Source organism: Camelina sativa, chromosome 15, assembly GCF_000633955.1.
Source record: "Camelina sativa cultivar DH55 chromosome 15, Cs, whole genome shotgun sequence".
NCBI classification, from domain to species: Eukaryota; Viridiplantae; Streptophyta; class Magnoliopsida; order Brassicales; family Brassicaceae; genus Camelina; species Camelina sativa.
Genome location: NC_025699.1, coordinates 25,173,824 through 25,198,048, shown reverse-complemented (window position 1 = coordinate 25,198,048; position 24,225 = coordinate 25,173,824). Strand labels below are relative to the sequence as shown.

The 24,225-nt window shown below is 37.9% G+C and overlaps 1 protein-coding gene across 1 annotated transcript; it reads right to left on the bottom strand.

Moving 5' to 3' along the window:
- LOC104747492 (multidrug resistance protein 2) lies at positions 11,907-21,629 on the bottom strand. The gene is made up of 14 exons (XM_010469128.1): positions 21,413-21,629; positions 20,164-20,275; positions 14,571-14,683; positions 14,352-14,474; positions 13,988-14,220; positions 13,803-13,878; positions 13,582-13,668; positions 13,415-13,495; positions 13,248-13,280; positions 13,020-13,073; positions 12,895-12,936; positions 12,270-12,348; positions 12,113-12,183; positions 11,907-12,030 (listed from the first exon to the last, which is right to left on the bottom strand). The coding sequence occupies exons 1-14, from the start codon at positions 21,587-21,589 to the stop codon at positions 11,920-11,922; spliced, it is 1,392 nt and encodes a 463-aa protein (XP_010467430.1). The 5' UTR covers positions 21,590-21,629; the 3' UTR covers positions 11,907-11,919.

The following is a 24,225-nucleotide window of genomic DNA, read 5'->3' as shown; positions in this document are numbered from 1 at the left end:
ATTTGCTTTATGAAATTGCTGGTTATTGGTTATTGATTCATTGGTTTATTGGTTATTATTCTATTGGAGTATTATTGGTTTAGTGTTGGTTATTTCCGCTGTTTAAATCGATTGATGTTAGTTTGTTAGTGAGTATGAGATCACTAGAGAATTTCTTATATTTAGAAAGAAAAAAAATTGGTCGGGTAGTTTCATTTGATGTTTATTCCACTTGTTTCTTGTACATATTTAGTCATAGATCTATACCATACACATTCTGTCTATTCCACTTGTTTCTTGTACATATTTAGTCACAGATCGATACCATACACATTCTCTCCATACTTCATGAATGGCAATGATTTCTGCATAATTTGAGGAAGTGGCGACCAATGTTTGTTTCTATGAGCGCCACAAAATTGTTGTTCCTCCAATTATGAAAATGTATCCAGTTTGGGATCGAGATTTATGTGAATCTCATAAATATCCTGCATCTGCAAAACCAACTAGACCAAACAGGAAGTTTCTAGGATAATATAAACTCAAATCAATCGTTCCTTGAAGGTAACAATAAATATGTTTTATCTCATTCTTATGTGTGCGAGTGGAAGATGGTTTGTATCTTGCAAGTAGATTAGTATCGACTGCTATATTTGGTCTAGTGAAATTTGCACGGTAAATGAGTCCACCGATAACACTCATATAAGGTACTTTGGGACAAAGTATTTTCTTGTTATCTTCACAAGATCTGAATGGATCATTTTCAACATTCAAAGATCTATTGACCATTGGAGTATTTAAAAGAGTCTCTTTATCCATATTAAAGTGCTTTAAAATCTTTTTTTATATGATTAATGACAAAGATTCCATCTTGAAAATGTTCTATTTGGAGTCCAAAACAAAATTTAGTCTTTCCAAGATCTTTTATTTCGAACTCTTCTTTCATATGAGTTCTTGCATCATCAATCTCCTTAACTTTTCACTTATGTCACCAAAGTGCACTTAACTTTTCGGTCAAGGGTCCTGAGAGAACTCCAGAGGTAAGCGTGCTTGAGCTGGATTAGTCTCAGGATGGATGACCTTCCGGGAAGTGACTGTCGGAACTGTGCGAGTGAGGACAAAACACAGGGAAATATCATGTGATGATTAAACAAGTCTTTAAAGCCTCCCGGACGTAACAAACCGACCGTTGAATATTGATGGGCCCACGAGCCTAGTGAGAGGACGTTAGGCCCATTAAGGAAGGTGGGCCCATGGACTGGGATTGGACATGGGCCCACTAAGAGGTGGCGGTCGGGGTGTTACAAGTGGTATCAGAGCCGAACCTAGGCGAGTGTGGAGTCAAGTGGACTCACACCGTCGGGGGTGACGGTCTTGGTGCACAATGAGGGCGTTGCGATTTTTTAATGGGGGTGAATTGTGACACTCCGGTTTTAGAGACATGCGGAGAGGTTTAAAAGAATTAATTTGGCCACCTATGTCACCAAAGTGCACTTATCTTTTCGGTCAAAGGTCCTGAGAGAACTCCAGAGTTAAGCGTGCGTGAGCTGGAGTAGTCTCAGGATGGGTGACCTTCCGGGAAGTGATTGTCGGAACTGTGCGAGTGAGGACAAAACATAGGGAAAGATCATGTGGTGATTTGTAGGGACGGTAAACAAGTCTTTAAAGTCTCCCGGATGTAACAAACCAACCGTCGGATATTGATGGGCTTACATGCCTAATGAGAGGATGTGAGGCCCATTAAGGAAGGTGGGCCCATGGACTGGGATTGGACATGGGACCCACTAAGAGGTGGGGCGTTACAAGTGGTATCCGAGCCGAACCCAGATGCGTGTGGAGTCGAGCAGGCTCACACCATTGGGGGTGACGGTCTTGGTGCGCAACGAGGACGTTGCGATCTGTTAGTGGTGTGAATTGTGACACCCCGGTTTCAGAGACTTGCAGAGAGGTTTAAATGAATTGATTTGGCCACCTATGTCACTAAAGTGCAATTATTATTTCGGTAAAGAGTCCTGAGAGAACTCCTTAGTTAAGTGTGCTTGAGCTGGAGTAGTCTCAGGATGGGTGACTTTCTGGGAAGTGACTGTCGGAACTGTGCGAGTGAGGACAAAACACATGGAAAGATCATGTGGTTATTTGTAGTGACGGTAAACAAGTCTTTAAACCCTCCCGGACGTAACAAACCAACCGTCAGATATTAATGGACTCACGGGCCTAGTGAAGTAAGATGGGCCCATGGACTGGGATTGAACATGAGGTCCACTAAGAGGTGGCAGTCGGGGCGTTACAAGCAAACTGAAACAATCCGACCCGTTTTTTTTTTTATAAAGAGTAATAACATAAGTAAATACCCCATAATATTTAATTATAACCCAACTAATAAACCAACAACATAACATAACCAACCAACCATAATACAAATAACATGCACAACGGAAAACATATAACAATAATCACCTATACAATATCCTTCCTAACCATTCTATCCACCAACCGAACATAACCCTATTTAAGGTTCCAACATAAACAATATAACCAACAACACACAAACGAGACCCTAGATCATACTCCTCCTCATCGCCATGATTCCACGTCACAAACCTGCACACCGCAAACAACAATTGAGATGCGTAAGTATTATCATAAATACATAGTGAGGCAATTCTCCCATTTACTGGGCTATACACACAAGCAATTGAGGTACTCTAACCATTAAATAGCAATTAACAAACAAGCCAGGACATCTGCATCGACCGACACCAACTAGGGTTGCATTGACCGACACAAGCTTGCATCGACCGATGAAAGACTATCTTGCATCGACTGACACTAGCACTGCATCAACCGACACTAGCACTGCATCGACCGATGCATACTCGACATTACACGAAAACCCTAATTGCATCGACTGACGCCTCCACATGACATCGAACGATGCTCCTAGGTCAAATCACACCGTCCTCGTATTTGGATTGACCAACGCACAAGGTGCATCGACCGACGCACATGCCGATCATCATCTTCCCCGAAGCTCCTTGCTGGATCTCCGTTCCTAAACCACCAAAACATGTTCCAATTCAACAAAGAGGCTTCCCAAAGCCTCAGAGGACACATAAACACTCCAACAAACAAAGAAATCACCCATATAACACATAAACACAAAGATTAGAGAAATCTCAAGCTTAGATAAGCCATGGTCATGCACTCACCTTTGCCAAGAAGGTTCAGACTCTTAAATAAATGAAAACACCCTTCTAGCAAGTTCCTAACACTAACCCAGCTACATATCTCACCAAGAACAACCATAAAACTCCTAATATCCTCAAGAACAGCTTCCTCTCTTTTCCTCCTCTCAAAAACGGCTAAAATCGGCCATAAGACGACAAAAACCCTTTTTATATTCGATTCCAGGGTTCCCCTAACCTCAAAACGCAACGTTTAACTTACTCGCTTCGCAACCAAACCCGCCTTGTATCGATCGATGCGCACCTCCCAAACCGGAGTTCTGATTCACAGATATTACATTCTCCCCCACTAAAAAGGATTCATCCTCGAATCTCGGAACACCGTCCCTCCACCAAGGACCTCCGTGCAACCGTCACCACGGCCCACACATTCTCCGACCGGACTGAACACCGTCAGTCAAGGTCTTTCGTGCAACCATCGCAACAGGACTCACATCTACGTGACCCAATGGTCCACCTAACCCTAACCCCACTGGTCAGCAAAACCCAAAAAACGAGATCACTCCCGATCTCCAAGGTCTACATCCAGTCACTATGCTCATAACCACGTTCTAGACATTGTTTGCTCTCTCACTCATACATTCTCAGGTCACAACCTTCGAACTGCACTGCCTGCACTCTCAGACCGTCGTTCTCGAGCCATACCGTCTCACTCTCGGATCGTTACCCTCGAGATCTCGGTACCAGGGGAATTACTCATCCCCTCCGGAGAACTAATCATCTCCTAGGAGAACGAATCATCTCCTATGCCGCTCTCAGGGTCGCAACCCATCAAGCCCGCGGTGCATCAGCTTAACTAATCATCCCCTGAGGAGAACTAATCATCTCCCTAGAAGAACTAATCATCTCTTCCGGAGAACTAATCATCACCCTAGGAGAACTAATCATCTTCTCATGAGCAAACAAGTCCTAACGTCTATAAGCATCTCTCGACCGGAACAACCTCCCGTTGTTCGCGTAAAACATCGCAATGTCTTACCAACCACCATATTCCCTTACCGGAATATCACCACCACCATGACCACTCTTCAGGCCAACTCTAAAACATCTCAACCATTTGTGTGTTTACACACGCCCTTTCCAAAAATAGACAAGTTCTAACTATTCATAGAACTCTCTATTTGTTTGCAACCGCACTTTCCATAAATAGGTAAGCTTTAACTATTCATAAAACTTCCCATTTTTAGAATCCGCATATTCTCTTAGCACCGTGACATCACCAATCAAAAATCCTTGAGAACTGATCATTTCATCTGTGACTACTCTTCAGGTCATCCACTAAACATTCCCGCCACTTTGGCATTTCACATCCCCTTTCCAAAAATAAACAAGTCCTAACTATTCATAGAACTTTTCATTTTTAGAAACTGTCTATTTATGGAAACTTTCCATTTTTATAATTTCATAAACATTCAACCATTACGCATTAAGATTCCATAAGAACTAAACATCTTATTAAATCCTCAAGTGCAACAAACGTTTACAACTCCAAACCGAAAGAAAAACTTAACAAAACCAATCAAAACAGCAAAAAATCTAAACTCCGGGATTAGTGCTCGGCCCTTCCTTCGGCTGCACCCCTCCCACTGTCAGCTGCTGCAACCTCGGACACAGAGACATGATATGTCCAGCATCCTTGCATTAGAAGCACACTCGAATGTTCCCTTGCGTCCCGCTGCTCTTGGGACAGCTTGCCAACCTATGATCCATGCTCCTGCACCCGTAGCATCCCTGACCGCCTTGGTTTGTCACCGACGTCTCCTCCCACTTCCTCTTATGCCTTTGCTCCGACTTGATACCCTTGCTCGGAATGCTCGGCTCTAATGTCTCCTCTGTCCGAACTGTTGGGCTAACCACCACGATCTGCTCCCTTAGGTCTTCCTCGATCTTAGCTGCAGTCTCCACTAGCTCCGCCCTCGTGGCATAACTCCTCCCTCTGCAATGGACCCTTAAGTCTTTCCGAAGCGCCCTCATGAACCTCCTGATCTAAGCATCCTCAGACTCCATCGCCCGACCCTCGTACATCAAAAGTCGACTGAACTCTACGTCCAGCTTCCGCACTGACCGAGTCCCCTGANTTCATCTGTGACTACTCTTCAGGTCATCCACTAAACATTCCCGCCACTTTGGCATTTCACATCCCCTTTCCAAAAATAAACAAGTCCTAACTATTCATAGAACTTTTCATTTTTAGAAACTGTCTATTTATGGAAACTTTCCATTTTTATAATTTCATAAACATTCAACCATTACGCATTAAGATTCCATAAGAACTAAACATCTTATTAAATCCTCAAGTGCAACAAACGTTTACAACTCCAAACCGAAAGAAAAACTTAACAAAACCAATCAAAACAGCAAAAAATCTAAACTCCGGGATTAGTGCTCGGCCCTTCCTTCGGCTGCACCCCTCCCACTGTCAGCTGCTGCAACCTCGGACACAGAGACATGATATGTCCAGCATCCTTGCATTAGAAGCACACTCGAATGTTCCCTTGCGTCCCGCTGCTCTTGGGACAGCTTGCCAACCTATGATCCATGCTCCTGCACCCGTAGCATCCCTGACCGCCTTGGTTTGTCACCGACGTCTCCTCCCACTTCCTCTTATGCCTTTGCTCCGACTTGATACCCTTGCTCGGAATGCTCGGCTCTAATGTCTCCTCTGTCCGAACTGTTGGGCTAACCACCACGATCTGCTCCCTTAGGTCTTCCTCGATCTTAGCTGCAGTCTCCACTAGCTCCGCCCTCGTGGCATAACTCCTCCCTCTGCAATGGACCCTTAAGTCTTTCCGAAGCGCCCTCATGAACCTCCTGATCTAAGCATCCTCAGACTCCATCGCCCGACCCTCGTACATCAAAAGTCGACTGAACTCTACGTCCAGCTTCCGCACTGACCGAGTCCCCTGAGATAACTGCAGGAACTGCACCTCCAACCGGTCTAATGCCTCTCTAGGAAAATATTTGCGGTTGAACTCCTCCATAAAGTCAGCCCAAGACATCTCCCTCTGCACCGTCCTAGCAGCCACTCACCACAACTGAGCATCACCGATCAGGTTGTGGACCCCTATGTCCATCCAAAACTCATGAGTACATCTGAGAGACTAGAAGTTACGTTCCACTCTCGTCCTCCACGCATTTGCAACGGTAGGGTCAGAACCACCCGAAAACCGCTCAGTATCAATGTTACACATCTCCCACAACATAGACACATAACGAAAATGAGCTCCCACATCCGCAACCACTGGCTGCTGCTCCTCCGCCATCACTACGGCACTACCTGAGCCTGAGCCGGTGCCACTGCCAGCAACCTCTCCAACACCCGTGTTAACAAGTCCGCAAGATCAACGCCTCCTCCAGGGACTCCACCTCCTGGGACTCCCACACCTGGAACCCTGGCATCTCCAGCCACTCGGGCACCGACACCGCCCACACCGACCCCCTCGGCGGCTACGGTCCTATAAGCACCACCACTGGCCACACTCGTGGATCCCTCCTGGAAGACTTGCGACTCGCCAACGCCCTTAGTTATCACACTCTGGTCCACGGTGTCACTAACCACTAGGCCTCTGCCTTTATCATGACCACGCCTGCGTTTACGACCCCGTCCACGTCCACACCAGCAACAACAACACCTCTAACCATCTGCACTACCCAGAACAAAAGGCTAAGCACAAATTTTAAAACCGCACACAAAGCACACATCTTACCGTGGAATCTCATTGAAGGCTCAAAGAGGATGATAATAGGACTCCATACCACAAACAAATTGACTAACTACTCATAATCAATTTCTATTCACGACATCATGCATCAAGCAACAAGAAAATAATCCAACCAATTAAATTTTTAACCCGCTCTAAACCATCCACTTAACCATCCAAACTGAAACAACCCGACCCGTTTTTTTTTAAATAGTAATAACATAATTAAATACCTCATAATATTTAATTACAACCCAACCAACAAACCAACAACATAACATAACCAACCAACCATAATACCAATAACATGCACAGCGGAAAACATATAACAATAATCACCAATACAATATCCTTCCTAACCATTCTATCCACCAACCTAACATAACCCTATCAAAATCCAAGGTTCCAACATAAACAATATAACCAACAACACACAAACGAGACCCTAGATCATCCTCCTCCTCATCGCCATGATTCCACGTCACATACCTGCACACCACAAACAACAATTGAGATATATAAGTATTATCATAAATACTTAGTGAGACAATCCTCTTCGCTCCTAGATATCATGGCATTGACCAATGCTCCTAGGTCAAATCGCACCGTCCTCGCATTTGCATCGACCGATGCACATGCCGAGCATCATCTTCTCTGAAGCTCCTTGCCGGATCTCCGTTCCTAAACCACCAAAACACGTTCCAATTCCACAAAGAGGCTTCCCAAAGCCTCAGAGGACACATAAACACTCCAACAAACCAAGAAATCACCCATATAACACATAAACACAAAGATCAGAGAAATCTCAAGCTTAGATAAGCCATGGGGTCATGCACTCACCTTTGCCAAGAAGATGCAGACTTTTAAATCAATGAAAACACCCTCCTAGCAAGCTCCTAACACGAACCCAGCTACAGATCTCACCAAGAACAACAATAAAATTTCCAAAATCCTCAACAACGACTTCCTCTCTTTTCCTCTTCTCAAAATGGCTAAAATCGGCTATAAGACGACAAAAATCCTTTTTATATTTGATTCCAGGATTTCCCTAACCCCAAAACGCAACGTTTAACTTACTCGCTTCGCGACCAAACCGGCCTTGAATCGACCAATGCACATAGTGCATCGACTGATGCACCTCCCAAACCGGGATTCCGGTTCGCGGATGTTACAACATCAATGATCACTAATCCCAATGAAGATTTGTTTAAAAAGACGCATGAGCATATTTCATTATTAACATACTCTTTCTTCAATAGATATTCGCTTAAGAGATTATTATACCACATGTGCCTAGATTGTTTTAATCCGTAAAGTGATCGCTGTAAAATGATTGCACATATATCATAAGACTTTGAGTCTACTGCCTCAAGAATTTTAAATCCTTATGGGAATTTCATGTATATATCATTATCTACCGATCCATACAAAGATGTTGTCACTGCATCCATAAGGTACATTTCTAAATTCTTAGAAGCTGTAATTCTCATTAAGTATCTGAATGTAATTGCATCCATTACCGGAGGATATGTTTCTTCATAATCAACTACAGGTCTCTGAGAAAAACCTTGTGCAACAAGTCGGACTTTATATTGTGTGATTTCATCTTTCTCATTTCTCTTTCGCACAAATACTCACTTGCAACCAACATGTTTAATATCTTCATATGCACTAACAAGAGGTCAAAATAGTTTTTTTTTTTTTTTTTTGAGGGAGAACAACTCAATTTTCATAGCTTTTTTTCATTTCTCTCAATCAGGTGTATGTTGGCACTCTGATACGGACCTTGGATCTGAATCATCTTTTTTCATAATAGATCGCTTTTAATACAGAAAAAGAAAATATACCATTATCATCCTCGATTTTATCTCTAGCCCATAATATTCCATCTTGGGCATAGTTAATAGAAATCTCATATTTTTCTGTATCATCATGAGGACTATTCTCTTTATTTGGCTCTTATTGAACCTTTTCATCACCAATTTTCTTTTTCTTTTGAAGATTTTTTTTTTATCTTTAGAGCCCATTAGCCTTCCACGCTTTAGTTGAATCTTATGTTCATTAGCTTTGCTTCCATCAAATTATTTTTTAGGAATTTCAACTCTTGATGGTGCATTTGCAGCTGGAATATATGACTTTGTCATTCTTTTTGTGTCTGTGAACGAATATGGTAATTGATTTGCCAAGTTTTGTAGATGTACAATTTTCTGAACTTCCAGCTCACGTTGATTTGTAAGGGGATCAAGATATATTAAAATGGTGTATACCATGTAATATCTTTTGATACTTGTTTAATACCTCCCCATAACGCTGGAAATTCATCTTCACTAAAATGACAATCGTCAAACCATGCCGTAAACATATCACTAGTTATACTTGGAGATGCATACCAAATTATACTTGGAGATGCATAACCTACGTATGTATCCAATCTTTGTTGTAGCCTCATTTTTGTTCTTTGTGGTGGGGCTACAGGAACATAAACCGCACATCCAAAAATACGGAGATGGGATACGTTTGGCTCTTAGCCAGACGTTCATTGTAAAATGGAATGTTTATTATATGCAATTGGTTGAATCTGGACCAATGCCGCAGCATGCAATAAAGCATGATCCCATATAGAAATTAAGAGTTTTGTTTATAGTATTAACGGTCTAGCAATGAGTTGCAACCATTAATCAAAGATTCAACCATACCATTTTGTGTATAAACATGAGGAACCAGATTCTCAACATTGATTCCTATTGACATACAATAACCATTAAAAGCTTGTGAAGTGACTTTACCATCGTTATCAAGCCTGACCTTCTTTATAGCATAATCAGAGAATTGAGATTTTAACCTGAGTATTTGAGAAAATGAATTTTGCAAAAACCGTATTTCATGTTGTCAATAGAGACACATGTGATCATCTAATAGATGTGTCAATCATTACCATAAAGTAACAAAACGACACACATGTAGGATGTACAAGTCCACATATATCTCCATGTATTCTCTCTAAGAACATTCATGATTCATTCCCAACTTTGGCTGGCGATGGCCAAATTATGAGTTTTTCTTGAGAATATGCATTACATAAAAACTCACCTAATTGAAATACCTTTTGGTTTTTCAATGAATGACCATTTGAATTTTGCATAAATTTTTGTATCATGACTTAACGAGGATGTCGAAGTCTTTCATGCAATATCTTAAGTGTACTAGTAAACTTAGTGTTTACTATAACATATGATGCAAATATATTTATTTTAGTGCAATATAATCCAGTGGATAGCATTGGTAACTCATTTAATATATGTTTCCTCTTAGATGTTTTGCAAAGATATTCAATATTATTCTTATTCATATTCTCTATATGATATCCATTTTTCGAATATCTCTGAACCTTATTAAGTTTCTATGAGACTTATGGGAATATAATGCATTAATTTCATATTTTGTTCCCTATGGCAATGAGAAAGTGGCTTTTGCATAGCCCATAATAATCTTTGCATTACCACATATAGTACTCATGCTTCCTGCAAAATATTTCATTTGGAGAGAGGAAAAGTGTTTTTTTTTTTTTAGTTATTTTAAGTATTGAGTGTGTTAAAGCACTGTCTCCTAAACATATCTTCATTCTCAATCTCAAAGTTTGACATTTTCTGAAATAAAATATCTATAAAATATACATTATTAGAACAGCCTTACAAAATATTTATTATGCATTAAAATAAAACCATTATTGAAAAAGACTTTCACAAAACATGAAGTACATATAAAACTTTTACAACCATGGCATGGCATATTGATCTTACTCGCATGATTTCTTGTTTCATGATCAATTAGAAAAATTGCAATGTCGAGATGGGTTTCATCATTTATGCCATGGAAGGAAGGTCCAGCTTCATCATAGATGAGGTTGGACTCAATATCCCTTTCTTTTGCCTTATGAGATGCTTGATACAGTTCAGCTAAATGTTTTGGTATACGACAGGTTTGAAACCAATGTCCTTTCATGCCGCATCTGTAACAAGTACTTTCATCTTGTTTCTTTATAATACGACCAACATTATTCAATTAAAGGTTTTTGTTGATTTTTCTTGCGCTGAAGTTATTAGGATAGAAACCCCTTCCTTTTCATCGTCCACAACCTTCTCCACGACTGCAACCACGGCCTCGACCGCGTCTGCGTCCGCGTCCTTGCCAATTATTATAGGTGGACGTAGCAACATTCACTTCTGAAAGTGGAGCTGATCCGGTTGGACGAGTTTAATGATTTATCATCATGAGTTCACTGTTTTGTTCAGCAACATGAAAAACTTGCACTAATTCATAATATCGAGAATACCCTCTTGCTCGGTATCATTGCTACAGGAGTACATTTGTAGGATGAAAATTTTGTAATATTTTTTGATCATATCATAATCGGAAACTTCTTCTCCGCAGAGAGTCATCCTAGAAACGATTCCAAACAAAGCGGAATTATATTCACTTACACATTTGTAATCCTAAAACCGTAGGTTTAGCCATTCATGTTTTGCTTTTGGTAAGATCACATATTTTTGGTGATCAAACCAATCTTTGAGAGAAATCCAAAGATCTGTGGGATTTTCTCTCGTGATATATTAGTTATTTAAACTATCGTGAAAATGGTGACGCAAAAACATCATGGTTGTTGTCAAAAAAAAAAAAAAACATCATGGTTCTTGCTTTTTCCTCTTCTAACCATGTTTCTGAGGGATCGAGAGTTTTGAGAAGCCCATTCTCTTTTTGCATATAATGTCCATGTTATATTAGATTTTCCAGAGACATCAAGGGCAGCAAAAGTTCAAGCTTTGCCATGTTCAACATGATAATTATATAACAAAAAAACTTGTTAAATATGTATATTTTTTATGAATTTTTATAAAACTTTTGTTTTAATAATAAAAATAAAACTTAGAAGATTATAATCTATTATAGAAATATATATTTAATTTTTTTTTCTAAGAAGACATAGATACATTTCTTCATGAGATATCTCTTGTTAAAGCTTCCTCAATTTGAATTGTTGTTGATGCTTTGTTCAATGACGGAGAAGGAACATCTTTTATCAGAAGGCTCAGAAGGAATCCAATCATCTGTTCATGCAAATCAATCTTAGTCATGCATAATAATAATATATACATAAAAAATCAACATGGTTGTGATAAGTGAGATTACCAAGGAGAATGCAACACACAGAAGGCTGAATCCAGGAAAATAGAACGGAGCGTTTTCGGATAGAAACAATGCTATATATATCCAACAAAAATTAGTTATCTGCTTGAGAACATAGTATTGAATGGTGTTCATAGTCCAGTTTAACTTGTTTATGTACCTGTCAGTGGACTATATATAAATGGAGCCAAGACTCCAGAAAAAGACTTTACCCCGGATATGTATCCCTGAACCTTCCCCTGTTATATGGAGATCAAAAATAAAATTATCATTGTCTGAATTATCATTTTATGGACTAGAGCATTTTATATAATTTTTTTTCCAAATGTCACTCAAACCAGCGATTTCTAGACTTTGTTTGAGAATCTACAGTATTTAACATTTTGTGCCTTCAATATATATGTTTTTCTTTGTTGATAAACTTAATATGCTGATAGTTAACATACGACAGATCCCCGTACCATCCAGTTTTAAATATGTTAATACAGTTTAAACATTTGGTGATTGCTTTGGTGTCTAGTCACTCAGCCATCTATTTTAAAATTTGGATCAATTTAACAGATATTTGGTCCGATTGATTTCGATTTATGTTGGAGTAAAATATGTTAACACACTATTGAACTGTATAAACGTTTAATTCAAAACTAATTGACAATATATAGATGAATAATGCATGTTACTCTAATCCTGTTTTATGTTTTCATATAAATTTTTTGACACTTTCTTAACACGTTGATACTAACAATGGATTGATGCAGGAGAAATTATTATTTTCACGGTCTTACCTGTTCACCGGCTCCCACTTGTCTTGAAGCAATACCACAAACCTATAACCAATTTTAAGTTTTGTTTAAGCGATATAAAAAACATTATTAGTAATTAAGGACCACATGAAGCCATAAAGACTTACAGATGGCATTACGAACATGACTACGGGTACAAGCACGGTCGTGGCATAAGGAACCTATACATATTGTTCAAACAAAACAAACACAATCCTATTGAATTTGAAACCTTAAAATATATTATTAGTCATGTTAAACTCTTAAAATGTCAGTTTTTTTTTGTTAACAAAAATGTGAATTTTATATGTATATGACTTTTGTTTTTGTTTGATAATATTTCGTAGCGAACTCACCCATGCTGACCACGAAACACTAAGACAAGCTGCCTGCACCACAAGCACGAAACACAAATCATTAGCTGTATATAGTACCTTAATTAAGGATATCAATTTATCTAGAATTTCATATATCCAATGGAGGAAGTTGAAGACAAAAGAAAGTTTAAAAAAAGTTTACGTACGTTGAGAGTTTCCATAAGAAGCCCTATTGATAAAACCTTACGTTCTCCAATAGCAGAAACCAATATCGGCAATACAAATAGCTGAGAAAAATAATAACAGCACACTTTAATGTACATTATTTTTTCTGTTATAAACGTTAATTGCATGTATCTTTTACAGTGTTTACCTGGGAGATGGAGCCAATGATGGTCATCAACAATATGAGCTCAGCAAAGTCATTTTTGTTGAACCCAAAACGAGCTTTCAGAAAATACTGTTTTATTAAAAAGAGAAAAAAAATTATTCCACTTTTGTGTCTTTTGTTTTTGTTGACAAGGCCATGTTTGTGTTTATTAATAGTTTTTGAAGTAAAATAAAGAATGTAAAAGTGTGGAGATGAGAAAAAACCAAGAAAGCCGACTGCATTCCACTTTGTGCGAAGGTGGCAAAGAAAGTCACAACCAATGTTTGGACGAGTATGGGGCTGTACATGTATTAGAAAAAAACCCCATATTTATCATAATATATATATATATATGTAAATCCTACCATGCATACATTATATTTTATTTATATGAATATATGCAATGTACCTATTTTTTATCAAGCTGGCCATATCTTTCAGAGACGAATGTCTAGTGTTATAGACAGGTGTGTTGGTTGGTGCATCTCTTAGAATCGGCTCTGCTAATGGATCACCACGATCTTGAACCTCTTGGTGATTTCTACCACCATCAAAGTATTCGTCATCATCATCATCATGTAATCTCTCTTTTAAGAAAATTTTCATGTACACCAGGCCGGCAGAAAATGATATAGCTGAAACCTATTGAATTACATTTTTCTTATATCGTTGGTGGCAATGGTGGGCACCCAATATATAAAGTTGTGGCAAACAAGACTTCAGGAAAATGAGAAATAATTGTATATGATTGGATCATCTTTTGATTTCAATACCTGAAAAGTCGAAGCTATGGGTAAAAAACGAGTTGAGAATGTTGCACAAACTGCGGAAATCGATTTAACACCTGCTAAAACTCCAAATATTGCTATTCTTTTTCTGCCATGAACATTTTTCGCCTGAAAAGTATAATTAAACGAAATGATCTCGTACAAAATTTATGAGTGATTTTTATAAGAAGAAAACAACATATAATATGATCATGGTAATTTTACCACATAAGCATGAGCAAGACAGTCAACGGTGCCTTGGCAGACCATATCGAATAGAATCTTGGTTATGTAAAATGCGTAGAAGAATTTTGTATCCCTTCTATACCCTAATATCGCTGCAAAAAGTTACAAACAGAAAACACGATTCGACATATATTAATTCTGGACATTCTATATTGTACTTTCTTGGATTCAAAATTGTTATATGATAATAATAGTAGTAAAATTTTATCTTGATGTATTCAAGAATACCTAGAGCAGGAATACCTAGAGCAGTATGTATTGGACATTATATCAATATTCCTAATAACTTCGTTCACTTGAAGAGAGTAACATAATATTTTCACTTCAAGTTTTGATGATAACAGTTTATAACACATCTTTGTGGACAACTTTATGAAAATCCCCTATAGGAGGACACAAAGAAAGAATGTTAAAATAAGAATTAATGTGACAAGTAAATCAAAGAGGGTTTCTGAGCTAATAACCTATCTTTTTTATGTAGATGGCCAATAACCTATCCTTTTGCATCTAGTTTTAATTTTTGTAACCGACTCTAAAAGTTCACATGCGGTGAGGAAGAAACAATTGTGTAACTCGTCCTCATTTTATATATGGCTCAGATAAATTGGCAATTTATTGGGATTCATCACCATAACTTTAGAGTAAAATTAGTTTTTCTGTAACGCTTCGAATGTCATATTTTACAGTAGGTTCCATGTCTACTCTCGATTTATAGGCCTATCTCTTTTAATGGCTTTCATGTCTTTTCTCAGTCCTTAGATTTACATTTTATGACACTCTAGTTTGTGAGAACTTTAAAATAATTGATTTAATCATGTACCGTCACCAAAGTACAATTATTTTTTTAATGAAAAGTCTTGAGAGAACTTCACAATTAAGCTTGCTTATGCTGGAGACTAGAATAGTATTAGAATGGTGAACTTCCAAAAAGTGGTTGTCGAAACTGTGCGAGTGAGGAGAAAACACAAATAAAAATTATTTGGTGATTTGTAGGATCGGTAAACAAGTCCTCAAAGTCTCCCAGACGTAGCAAACATGCCGTCGGATAATGATGGGCTCACGGGCCTAGTGAGAACGTAAGGCCTACTAAGAGAGGTGGACCCATAGACTGAGAGTAGACATGATACCTAGTAGGAGGTGGCGGTGGGGACATTACAAGTGGTATCAAAGCCAAACCAAGACGAGTGTGGAGTCGAGTGAGTTCACACCGTCGGGGATAAAGATCTTGATCCGCAACGAGGACGTTACGATCTGTTAGTGGGGGTGAATTGTGACACCTCGGTTTGCAAAAAGGTATAAAATAATTGATTTGGCCATCTATGTCACCAAAGTTAACTTATCTTTTCGATCAAAGGTCCTGAGCGAACTCCACAGTTAAGCGTGCTTATGTTGGAGTAGTCTCAGGATGGGTGACCTTTCATGAAGTGGTTGTCAGAACTGTGCGACTGAGGACAAAACATAGAGAAAGATCATGTGGTGATTTGTAGGGTCGGTAAACAAGTCCTTAAAGCCTCCTAGACGTAGCAAACCGGTTGTCGGATAATGGTAGACTCACAGACCTAGAGAGAACATCAGGCCCACTAAGAGAGGTGGTGTAGTGAACCACACTAAGGGATAAAAACCCAAAAAAAAAAATCTAAGAAAGAGCTCAGAAAGAAGGAGAAGAGAAAATAAAGAAGAAAAGCCGAATGATTTCCGAACAAATATCAACAAGTCAAAAAATGAACCAATGCCCAGTGCCGAACAAGAGAGCCATTGAACCAACATTGTAGATGACCAATAGCTAAAACAATTTCTCTGATGGAAAGTATTAAAAACTACAAAGAAGAGGAATCATCGAACCAAAAATAAAATAAGAATAAGGACCAACAAAGATTATCTAATAGCCAAACATGCCAATGAGTGTGGTACCGTAAGGTTAACGCTGCTATCAGTAAACCAGCGTACCGGCTGTTGTACTACAGACAGACCAACTTACTAGCAGTCTATTTACCAAGAAGCTAACCTAAACAGCCAAATTACCGAGAGGCTAAAATTGGTATGGGGAGGCCAACATACCAGCAGTCAAATTACCGAGAGGCTAACATTGGTATCGGGAGGCCAACGTACTAACAGCCAAATTACATAGAGGCTAACATTGGTACCGGGAGGCCAACATGCCAACAGCCAAAATACCGAGAGGCCAGAAAGGGCTCCAACAGCGATACGTACCGAAAGCCATTAGAATGACATATCTGACGATGGCAACATAGAAAGGGCATTTTAATGTCATTGGTCAAATATTATCAAAGTATATGATGAAATACGATCCTAGATCGAGACATTTTCGAAGGAAGTCGATAAGTCCCGACCCATGGTTGAGTAACTTGCGCTAAAACCTGAATGGAAGACAAGTAAGAAAGATGGAAGCCACATTAGCAATGAAAAACTGAAAGAAGAGCAATACATGATGTGGTTGAAGAATAGTACCACATGCAAAGTAATGATCGAAGAAGAGCGCAAAAATATGGAAAAACAAAGGAGAATCAAATATTCTATTACTAGTTAACCAAAGCCACTTGCCTTACAAAAGGAACAAGAAACATGCAAAATAGAGAAGGAAGACACATGTGTAAATTTATGCCACTTGTTTGTCCAGAGAAAATATCATGAGCCGCATGCAACACAATATTTTCTATCAGCGCCACGTGTTGCGCCATGCAGAACACAAGTCGACACATGGTTACAAAGGGGGAATGAACCTAAACGCCTATAAATACAACCCTCTCTTTACCCAAAAAAAACACAAAAAGACTCTCTAAAGAAACTGTACGATTAAGAAGACGAAGTCGAAGATTCTGGTCAATGGAGATGAAGGTTCGTTAGCGCTGAAGGTCGAGAGTTATCGCTAAAGATCGAGAAGGGAACTATTGTCTGATCTGCCGGAGAAGAAAAAATTCAATAAATATGCTGTTAAAACCATTCTTGAGTTATGATAGTATTGTGTGGGATGTTACATGAGCTCTAGGGATCTTGTACACATCTATTGCTTGTTGCATGTTCATCTAGATAGAATGCATGCTAGAATCACTTGAGCTAAGATGAATTGCATGTAAAATTTGGTAGGAATTCTTGTTAGGTTCTTGTTTAATCACATAAAACTAACAATAGATAGATATTCAGAAGGAAAAAAGTCCAACAAGCTAATCAGGCCGACTTTGAAGGGCAATCTTGGAATTTTGCCTTGGAGCCCTAGAGAACCCTAATTCTACACTCGCCTATAAATAGCAAAGTACATTTATTGAAATCCTTATTCTAACTCACAAATATTATTCTGAGAGCAATATTTTCTCTCGAAATCCAAGTTTAATATCCTCTTTGTAGTTCCCTTTTTAGCTTTGTAACGCTCGTGTCCCGGAAAATAATTAAATATTAGAGTTTATATCAGAAATTGGGTGGATTCAGTTTAATATCGATTTAGATAAATTCTGGTTTAATTTAATTAAACCAAGAAACTCTAGATTTCTCTATAACTCACGCCTCTCTGCTCTCTTTTGGTGGTTGTCGTCGTTCTTGTAGAAAGAAAAAAGAGAGCTTGTTTGTGGAGAAGAGGTGTGAGGAAGGGGAGGATTGATTTTGGGGTGTTAGGCAAAGGAGCAGAATCGTTAGGGTTTGGGAGGAAACACTTTCAACATATCAAATCGACGTCAAAGGTAACGAAATATGGTAGAGTTATTTCCAAGCCTTTCATAGTTATTCTCCTTTTTACAGAAGTAGATTTGGATGTAAACTCGATGAGTTATTGGTAGTTTCATGAGACACGTTTTCTCATACGTGAGTTGGAACCATCGAGGATTGTAACTGAGATAGTGGTCTCGTGTTGTTTCTGATCGGTACAAGATTTTGTGGAAAGATTTGTGACATCTAGCGCTAGCCTTTTATCGGAGGGATTTGATTGTTAACGGTTGGTTTTTATTTTAAGGTTTCTTCTTTGAGACTGTTCTTTTCTGATGTTTCTGTCCAGTTTGTTTCAAAGTTGCTTTTGGTTGTGTGACTTGTTGAAGGACGTTGCTAGGCTGTTGTAGATGCAAGGAGAGCCTCTATTCTGGTTGTAGTTATTTTTTTTAATCATTTTGATAAGGAGAGTGTGGGACCATGAGCTTATCTGAGTGATTTGGTTGTATGACTTGTTTTGTGTGATGATATGTAGGTGTGGTGAATGTGTTATTGGGTGATTTGTTCAATGACTGGTTTGTTATATTTTATTTGTAGCTGTACTCTTGATTTGTTTGTGTGTATAGCTCGTAGATGGGAGGATCGCCTCAGTGGGTATTTCTGGTAATACTTACGCATCTCGTTGTGTTTGTGGTGCAGGTAATGCATGTGTAGCATGGAATCATGGCGATGAAGAGGCGAATGATCTAGAGCCTCGATTGTTGTGTTGTGTTTATCTTATTTTGTTGTTAGAATCTGGTTAGAAGTATGCTAGGTTGATGGTTCATATTGGTTATTGTTGGTATTATATTTTAATATATTAGAGTAGATTTGATATGTCTTCGTTATTTATATAGGGTTATTGTTGGTTTATTAGTTGGGTTGTAATTAAATATTATGTGATATTTAATTATATTATTATTATTATTATTTTTAAATGAGTTGAGTTGTTTCAAGCTTCGAGTTCGTCGCGTTCTGATAGATAGCTTCCCTGTAAGCTGTTGAACATAATCTCGATTCTCTGTAACAGACAACCTTATTTGTTCATTAATAAAAAGAACTGCTTCAGTCTTACCCCAAAAATCTTGTATATAGATATAGTGCGAATCCCGGTATAAACAATACTCATGGAATCGTGAGGTGTCCACGAATAGATAAACAAATTAACTAACTGAGGCATCTTTCGTTTTATTGGTACGTGATTAAGTGGCTGGTTTTTCTTTTTTGGACAAACATGCAAGTGGCTAGTTTCTTAAACGTTAACTCTACAATTATTGGTAGTTGGTACATATAATATATAACTACTAATTGGCTTTGCATATCTATTTTTAATTTGAAAATCATATATTAAAAACATCATAAATTTACCAAAAATGGTCAAAATAACATAAATTTTGTTTGTAGTGAACCAATTATCTAACCTTTAATAAATTTTTAAATAAATCACGAATTTTTGTTAACTTTACCAAATAAAACATAATGTTAATGATATTTGTTAACAAAGAGCAAGTCGTTAATTTAATCTCCCAAATAAATAAAAAATATCCACTTTCCAGTTTTGTTAACGGATAATCAAGTCGTTAAATTGTTGTGTCATATCATTCAAAATCGTGTTTTATTTGGTAAAATTAACGAAAATATATGATCTTTTAGAAAATCAACAAAAGTTTATGATTTATTTAGAAAGTCAATAAAAGTTAGAAATTTAATTTGTCACAAGTAAAGTTCATGACTTTTCCCCACTAGTTTTCAAATTTTTGAATATTAGAAAAAAAAAAACTAGAATTATACATTGCGTAAAAACATTTGTTTTCCATGATAAATGAGTTTCAAAAAAAAAAACTAATTCAATACTTAAGTATTAAGAGGAAAAAGGAACCTGGAGGAAGAATAGAGAGACACATAGGAAGAGTGAGCAATGCTTTGATTCCATATCTGTCGGATAGAGTCCCGATCACTGGCACCATTACCATTGTCCCTAATCCTACAGTCTTTTTTTTTTACCATTTTCACGGTCAGAAAAATGTTTATAAAATTATAAAAATTAGTTTAACTTTCTGAAGTTTATTATAATGAAGAGGCAACAATAACTTGAAAATATTTGATTCAGTTACACCAAGTAAATTCCAATCATAAGAAGACAAACTTATCGCAATATTGCGCAATATTTATCAAACAGACATTACTACAACTACAACTTTTGCAAACCTTTATTTTATCTATTTTATCAGAATAAATTTGCTACAACTTCTGGTGAATTTCATGAAAGTATATTTGATGACAAAGACCTTCCTGATTTAGTTGTTGGTATAATCCCCTATATATTTCATATATTAATAGAGAAGCATTATTGAAAAAATGTTGATGTGTCATTGCTAGAGAACGCGAAGCACATTTTAGCAAATAATTATCACTAATTATACTAATTATATCTATACCACTATATATTTAAATCAAAATTTATTACATAAATTAAAACTATTTGTAGCCATTTAATTTGAATTTATATTACTATTCTTTAAAAAACAACAAATTATTTTTAATTGATAATTATTCATATTTTATTAAAACAAAATCCATGCAAATTTTTCCACCACATTAAAAAAAAATTCTACTTTCAAATATCTCACGGGTGAAGTGTATTTTTACACGAAATAATCATAAATTTGAATAATAATAAAAAATTACATATTTTATTTTATACAAACGAATCTTATACATAATTTTGTTTGAATCGATTTATCTGCACTATGTGCGGGTTGTTTACCTAGTATAAGTTAAAAAAATAAACTCAAATGATGTAATTATTTAGCGACTAACAAAAAATATCATGTAATATACACTACATATGTGTATAATTAACATGTCCTTAATTAAACACAAATGTGGTAACATGTCATTTCTCGGATTGAGGTTATTTCTTGAGAACTGTACATTTTTCATCGTCTCCATATATAAAAATAATTTACCTGACATTGACAGACGTTCAAGTTTATGAAGCAGTAGTTAGCATATATACCCAAAGATTTAAGAAAGTCATTAACCAAAAAAAAGAGTGATTAAAGAGTTAAAACATGAGAGTAAACGCCAATATGAAACAATAGATATATAAAGGTAGAGGTTGATACCACTTGTTCTACTCCGCTGAGATACACGGCGAGAGAACATGTATCGTTTAAGCCGGAGCAAACCGCGGAGACAGTGACATCAGTTATCACTGGCCTCAGCAAGAACTCGGCGTATCCCGACAGGAAAGCCGTCGTCAGAATGTGTCTCAGCTCCCCAAGCCTATATTTGACCTCCATAAGTCTCCTTTCCTAAACTCTCACTTCCAATTCATAATTATCAATGTATCTTCTTCTGTAGATATGCCACAAACGTGCAAATATTAATATAGTGATTACTCTTTTTGTTAAATCATATAATAATTAAGCTGAGTAGTGTAACACCCTGGCCATTGTCTTTTTACAACGCAAGTTGAATTAATTAATCAATAAAAATTGGTAAATGATTTTGGTAAAGGAATTTTCATCCATAGTAAGATAGTACTATACAAGAAAGTTTACATATGAATTCATATTGAGAAGTACTCTCTCGGTCTCTCCTATCCATATATTATTACGTATATTATAGTTTGTGTATGTAACGCTCCAACCGCTACTTTTCAGTACGTCCACTTCTTCTCTTGATCATGGATCAATCTAATCCGACTGTCGGTTCGTTATGTGCGGATAATTTTAAAACTTTGTTTACCAAACCTAAAATTATATTATCAAGCAATTTTTTTACTGTAACATCATGATTTTCACTTTGCTTAGTGTGCCCAATGTCTATTTCCGGTCGGTGTATCCACCTATGTCCGACAGCCAGTTTGTTACGTCGGAAGGTTTTAAAGACTTGTTTACCGTCTCTACAAATCACCACATGATATTTTCCTATGTTTTGTCCACACTCACACAGTTCCGACAATCACTTCTTGGAAGGTCACCCATCTTAAAACTACTCCAGCACATACATGCATAATTCGAGAGTTTTCTCAGGCCCTTTGATCGACAAGTGCATTTTGGTGACATAGGTGGTCAATTCAATTTTTTTAAACCTCTCCGCAAACTGGAGTGTCCCATTTACCATGTTTTATCCTTATTCGCATGATTCTAACAATCATTTTTCAAAAGGTTATTGTAACGTCCCGACTGCCACCTCTTAGTGGACCCCATGTCCATTCTCAGTCCATGGACCCACCTTTCTTGACGGGCCTCACATCCTCTTACTAGGCCCCGTGAGCTCATTCATATCTGACAGTCAGTTTGCTACGTCAAGGAGGCTTTAAAGACTTGTTTACCGTCCCTACAAATCATCAGGTGATCTTTCCCTATGTTTTGTCGTCACTCGCATAGTTCCTACAATCACTTTCCGGAAGGTCACCCATCCTGAAACTACTCCAGCTCAAGCAAGCTTAACTCTGGAGTTCTCTCAGGATCTTTGATCGAAAAGATAAGTGAACTTTGGACAACATAGTTGGTCAAATCAATTATTTTAAACCTCTCCGCATGTCCTTGAAACTGAGATATATAACTCCAGCATCAAGCAATTTTAAAATTTCCTTCTATACCACTTCCTTTAAAATAGGATTTAGCCTTCGCTGAGGTTCAACACTAGAGTACAAATCATCTTCTAAATTAATCCTATAAGTGCAAAGATCATGCGAGATTTCCTTAATGTCATCTAGAGTATAACCAATTGCTTTTCTATATTTTCTTAATTCAGTGCAAAAGCAATTTCAGATCTTTATTTGTTAAACTAGCATTGACAATAACGGGATAAGTTGAATTGGGTCCTAAGAAGGCGTACCTTAGCCCAGATAGAAGAGATTTTAGCTCTACCTTTGGTGCTTTCAACTCGGACCAGTCATTAGAGCATGGATGTTGTGACCCGATGGGGTGCTCGATCATGCTACATGAGGGGCTGATCGGGTGGTTGGTCGGGTTGTCTCCTTCCGCCACTAAGCTCGAGCTGCTGCACGACATTATACTCAACGGGGTGGTCGTGTAAGTGATCGGGTAGTTGGTCGGATTGCTAAAGTTTCTTCTTTTTGTTCTGGGCTTTCCTACACGATCACATTCAGACTCTCACTCAATATTGGCTCAATGACTGTCTTGTAGGTGTCCAACAGCTCCTTGTAGTACTTTGATTCTTATGAACAAATCCCTCTTTGCTATCCTTTGTTAGTGCTATACTAAGGCAGTCCTCTTCTCCTACTTCTACAAATGTTTCTTCACTCAATTTGTCCATTTCTTCAACCCAGAAAACCTGGTAATCTATAGTTGGTTTTTCATGGTGTCTCGAATATCAAACTACATGGTGAAGTCCTTTCCTAGGTTCAGATCTATCCTTCCATTCTTCATATCTATCATTGCTCCAGCTGTGGCTAAGAATGGTCTTCCTAGGATTGTTGGGTCTTTTGGTTCTACATCGATTTCTAAGACCACAAAATCAGTAGATACTTCCACTGCTCCTACTCTTACCAGCAGGTCCTCCAACAGCCCATGTGGAACTCTTACCGATCTGTCTGCCAAGATTAATTGTATGTTGATAGTTTAAACTTCTCAAATCCCAACCATTTAGCAATAGTTAGTGCCATGATGCTGACTGATGCTCCCAGATCATTGAGGCATTTACCATATGACAGAGGTCCTATCGAACATGGCAGGGTAAAGGATCCAGGATTGCCAAGTTTCTTAGGAATGACTGTTCTCTGAATGATGGCACTACACTCGTGGATAAGTATGACCATCCCTTGGACTTGCTTGATCCTCTCCATCATTGCATCTTTCAGGAATTTCTGGTATGGAGGTATGAGGGCATACACGTCCATAAAAGGCATCGGGAGCTCAAGCTCTTTCATCAGTTTATCGAATAAGGCCTTGTATTTCTCTAGAAG

Coding starts and splice junctions, on each gene's coding strand:
- LOC104747492 (XM_010469128.1), bottom strand. CDS start 21,589: ATGGAGGTCAAATATAGGCTTGGGGAGCTGAGACACATTCTGACGACG. Junction 13,669..13,802: donor GAATGCAGTCGGCTTTCTTG/GTTTTTTCTCAT, acceptor TTAATAAAACAG/TATTTTCTGAAAGCTCGTTT. Junction 12,937..13,019: donor TCATGTTCGTAATGCCATCT/GTAAGTCTTTAT, acceptor AATTGGTTATAG/GTTTGTGGTATTGCTTCAAG.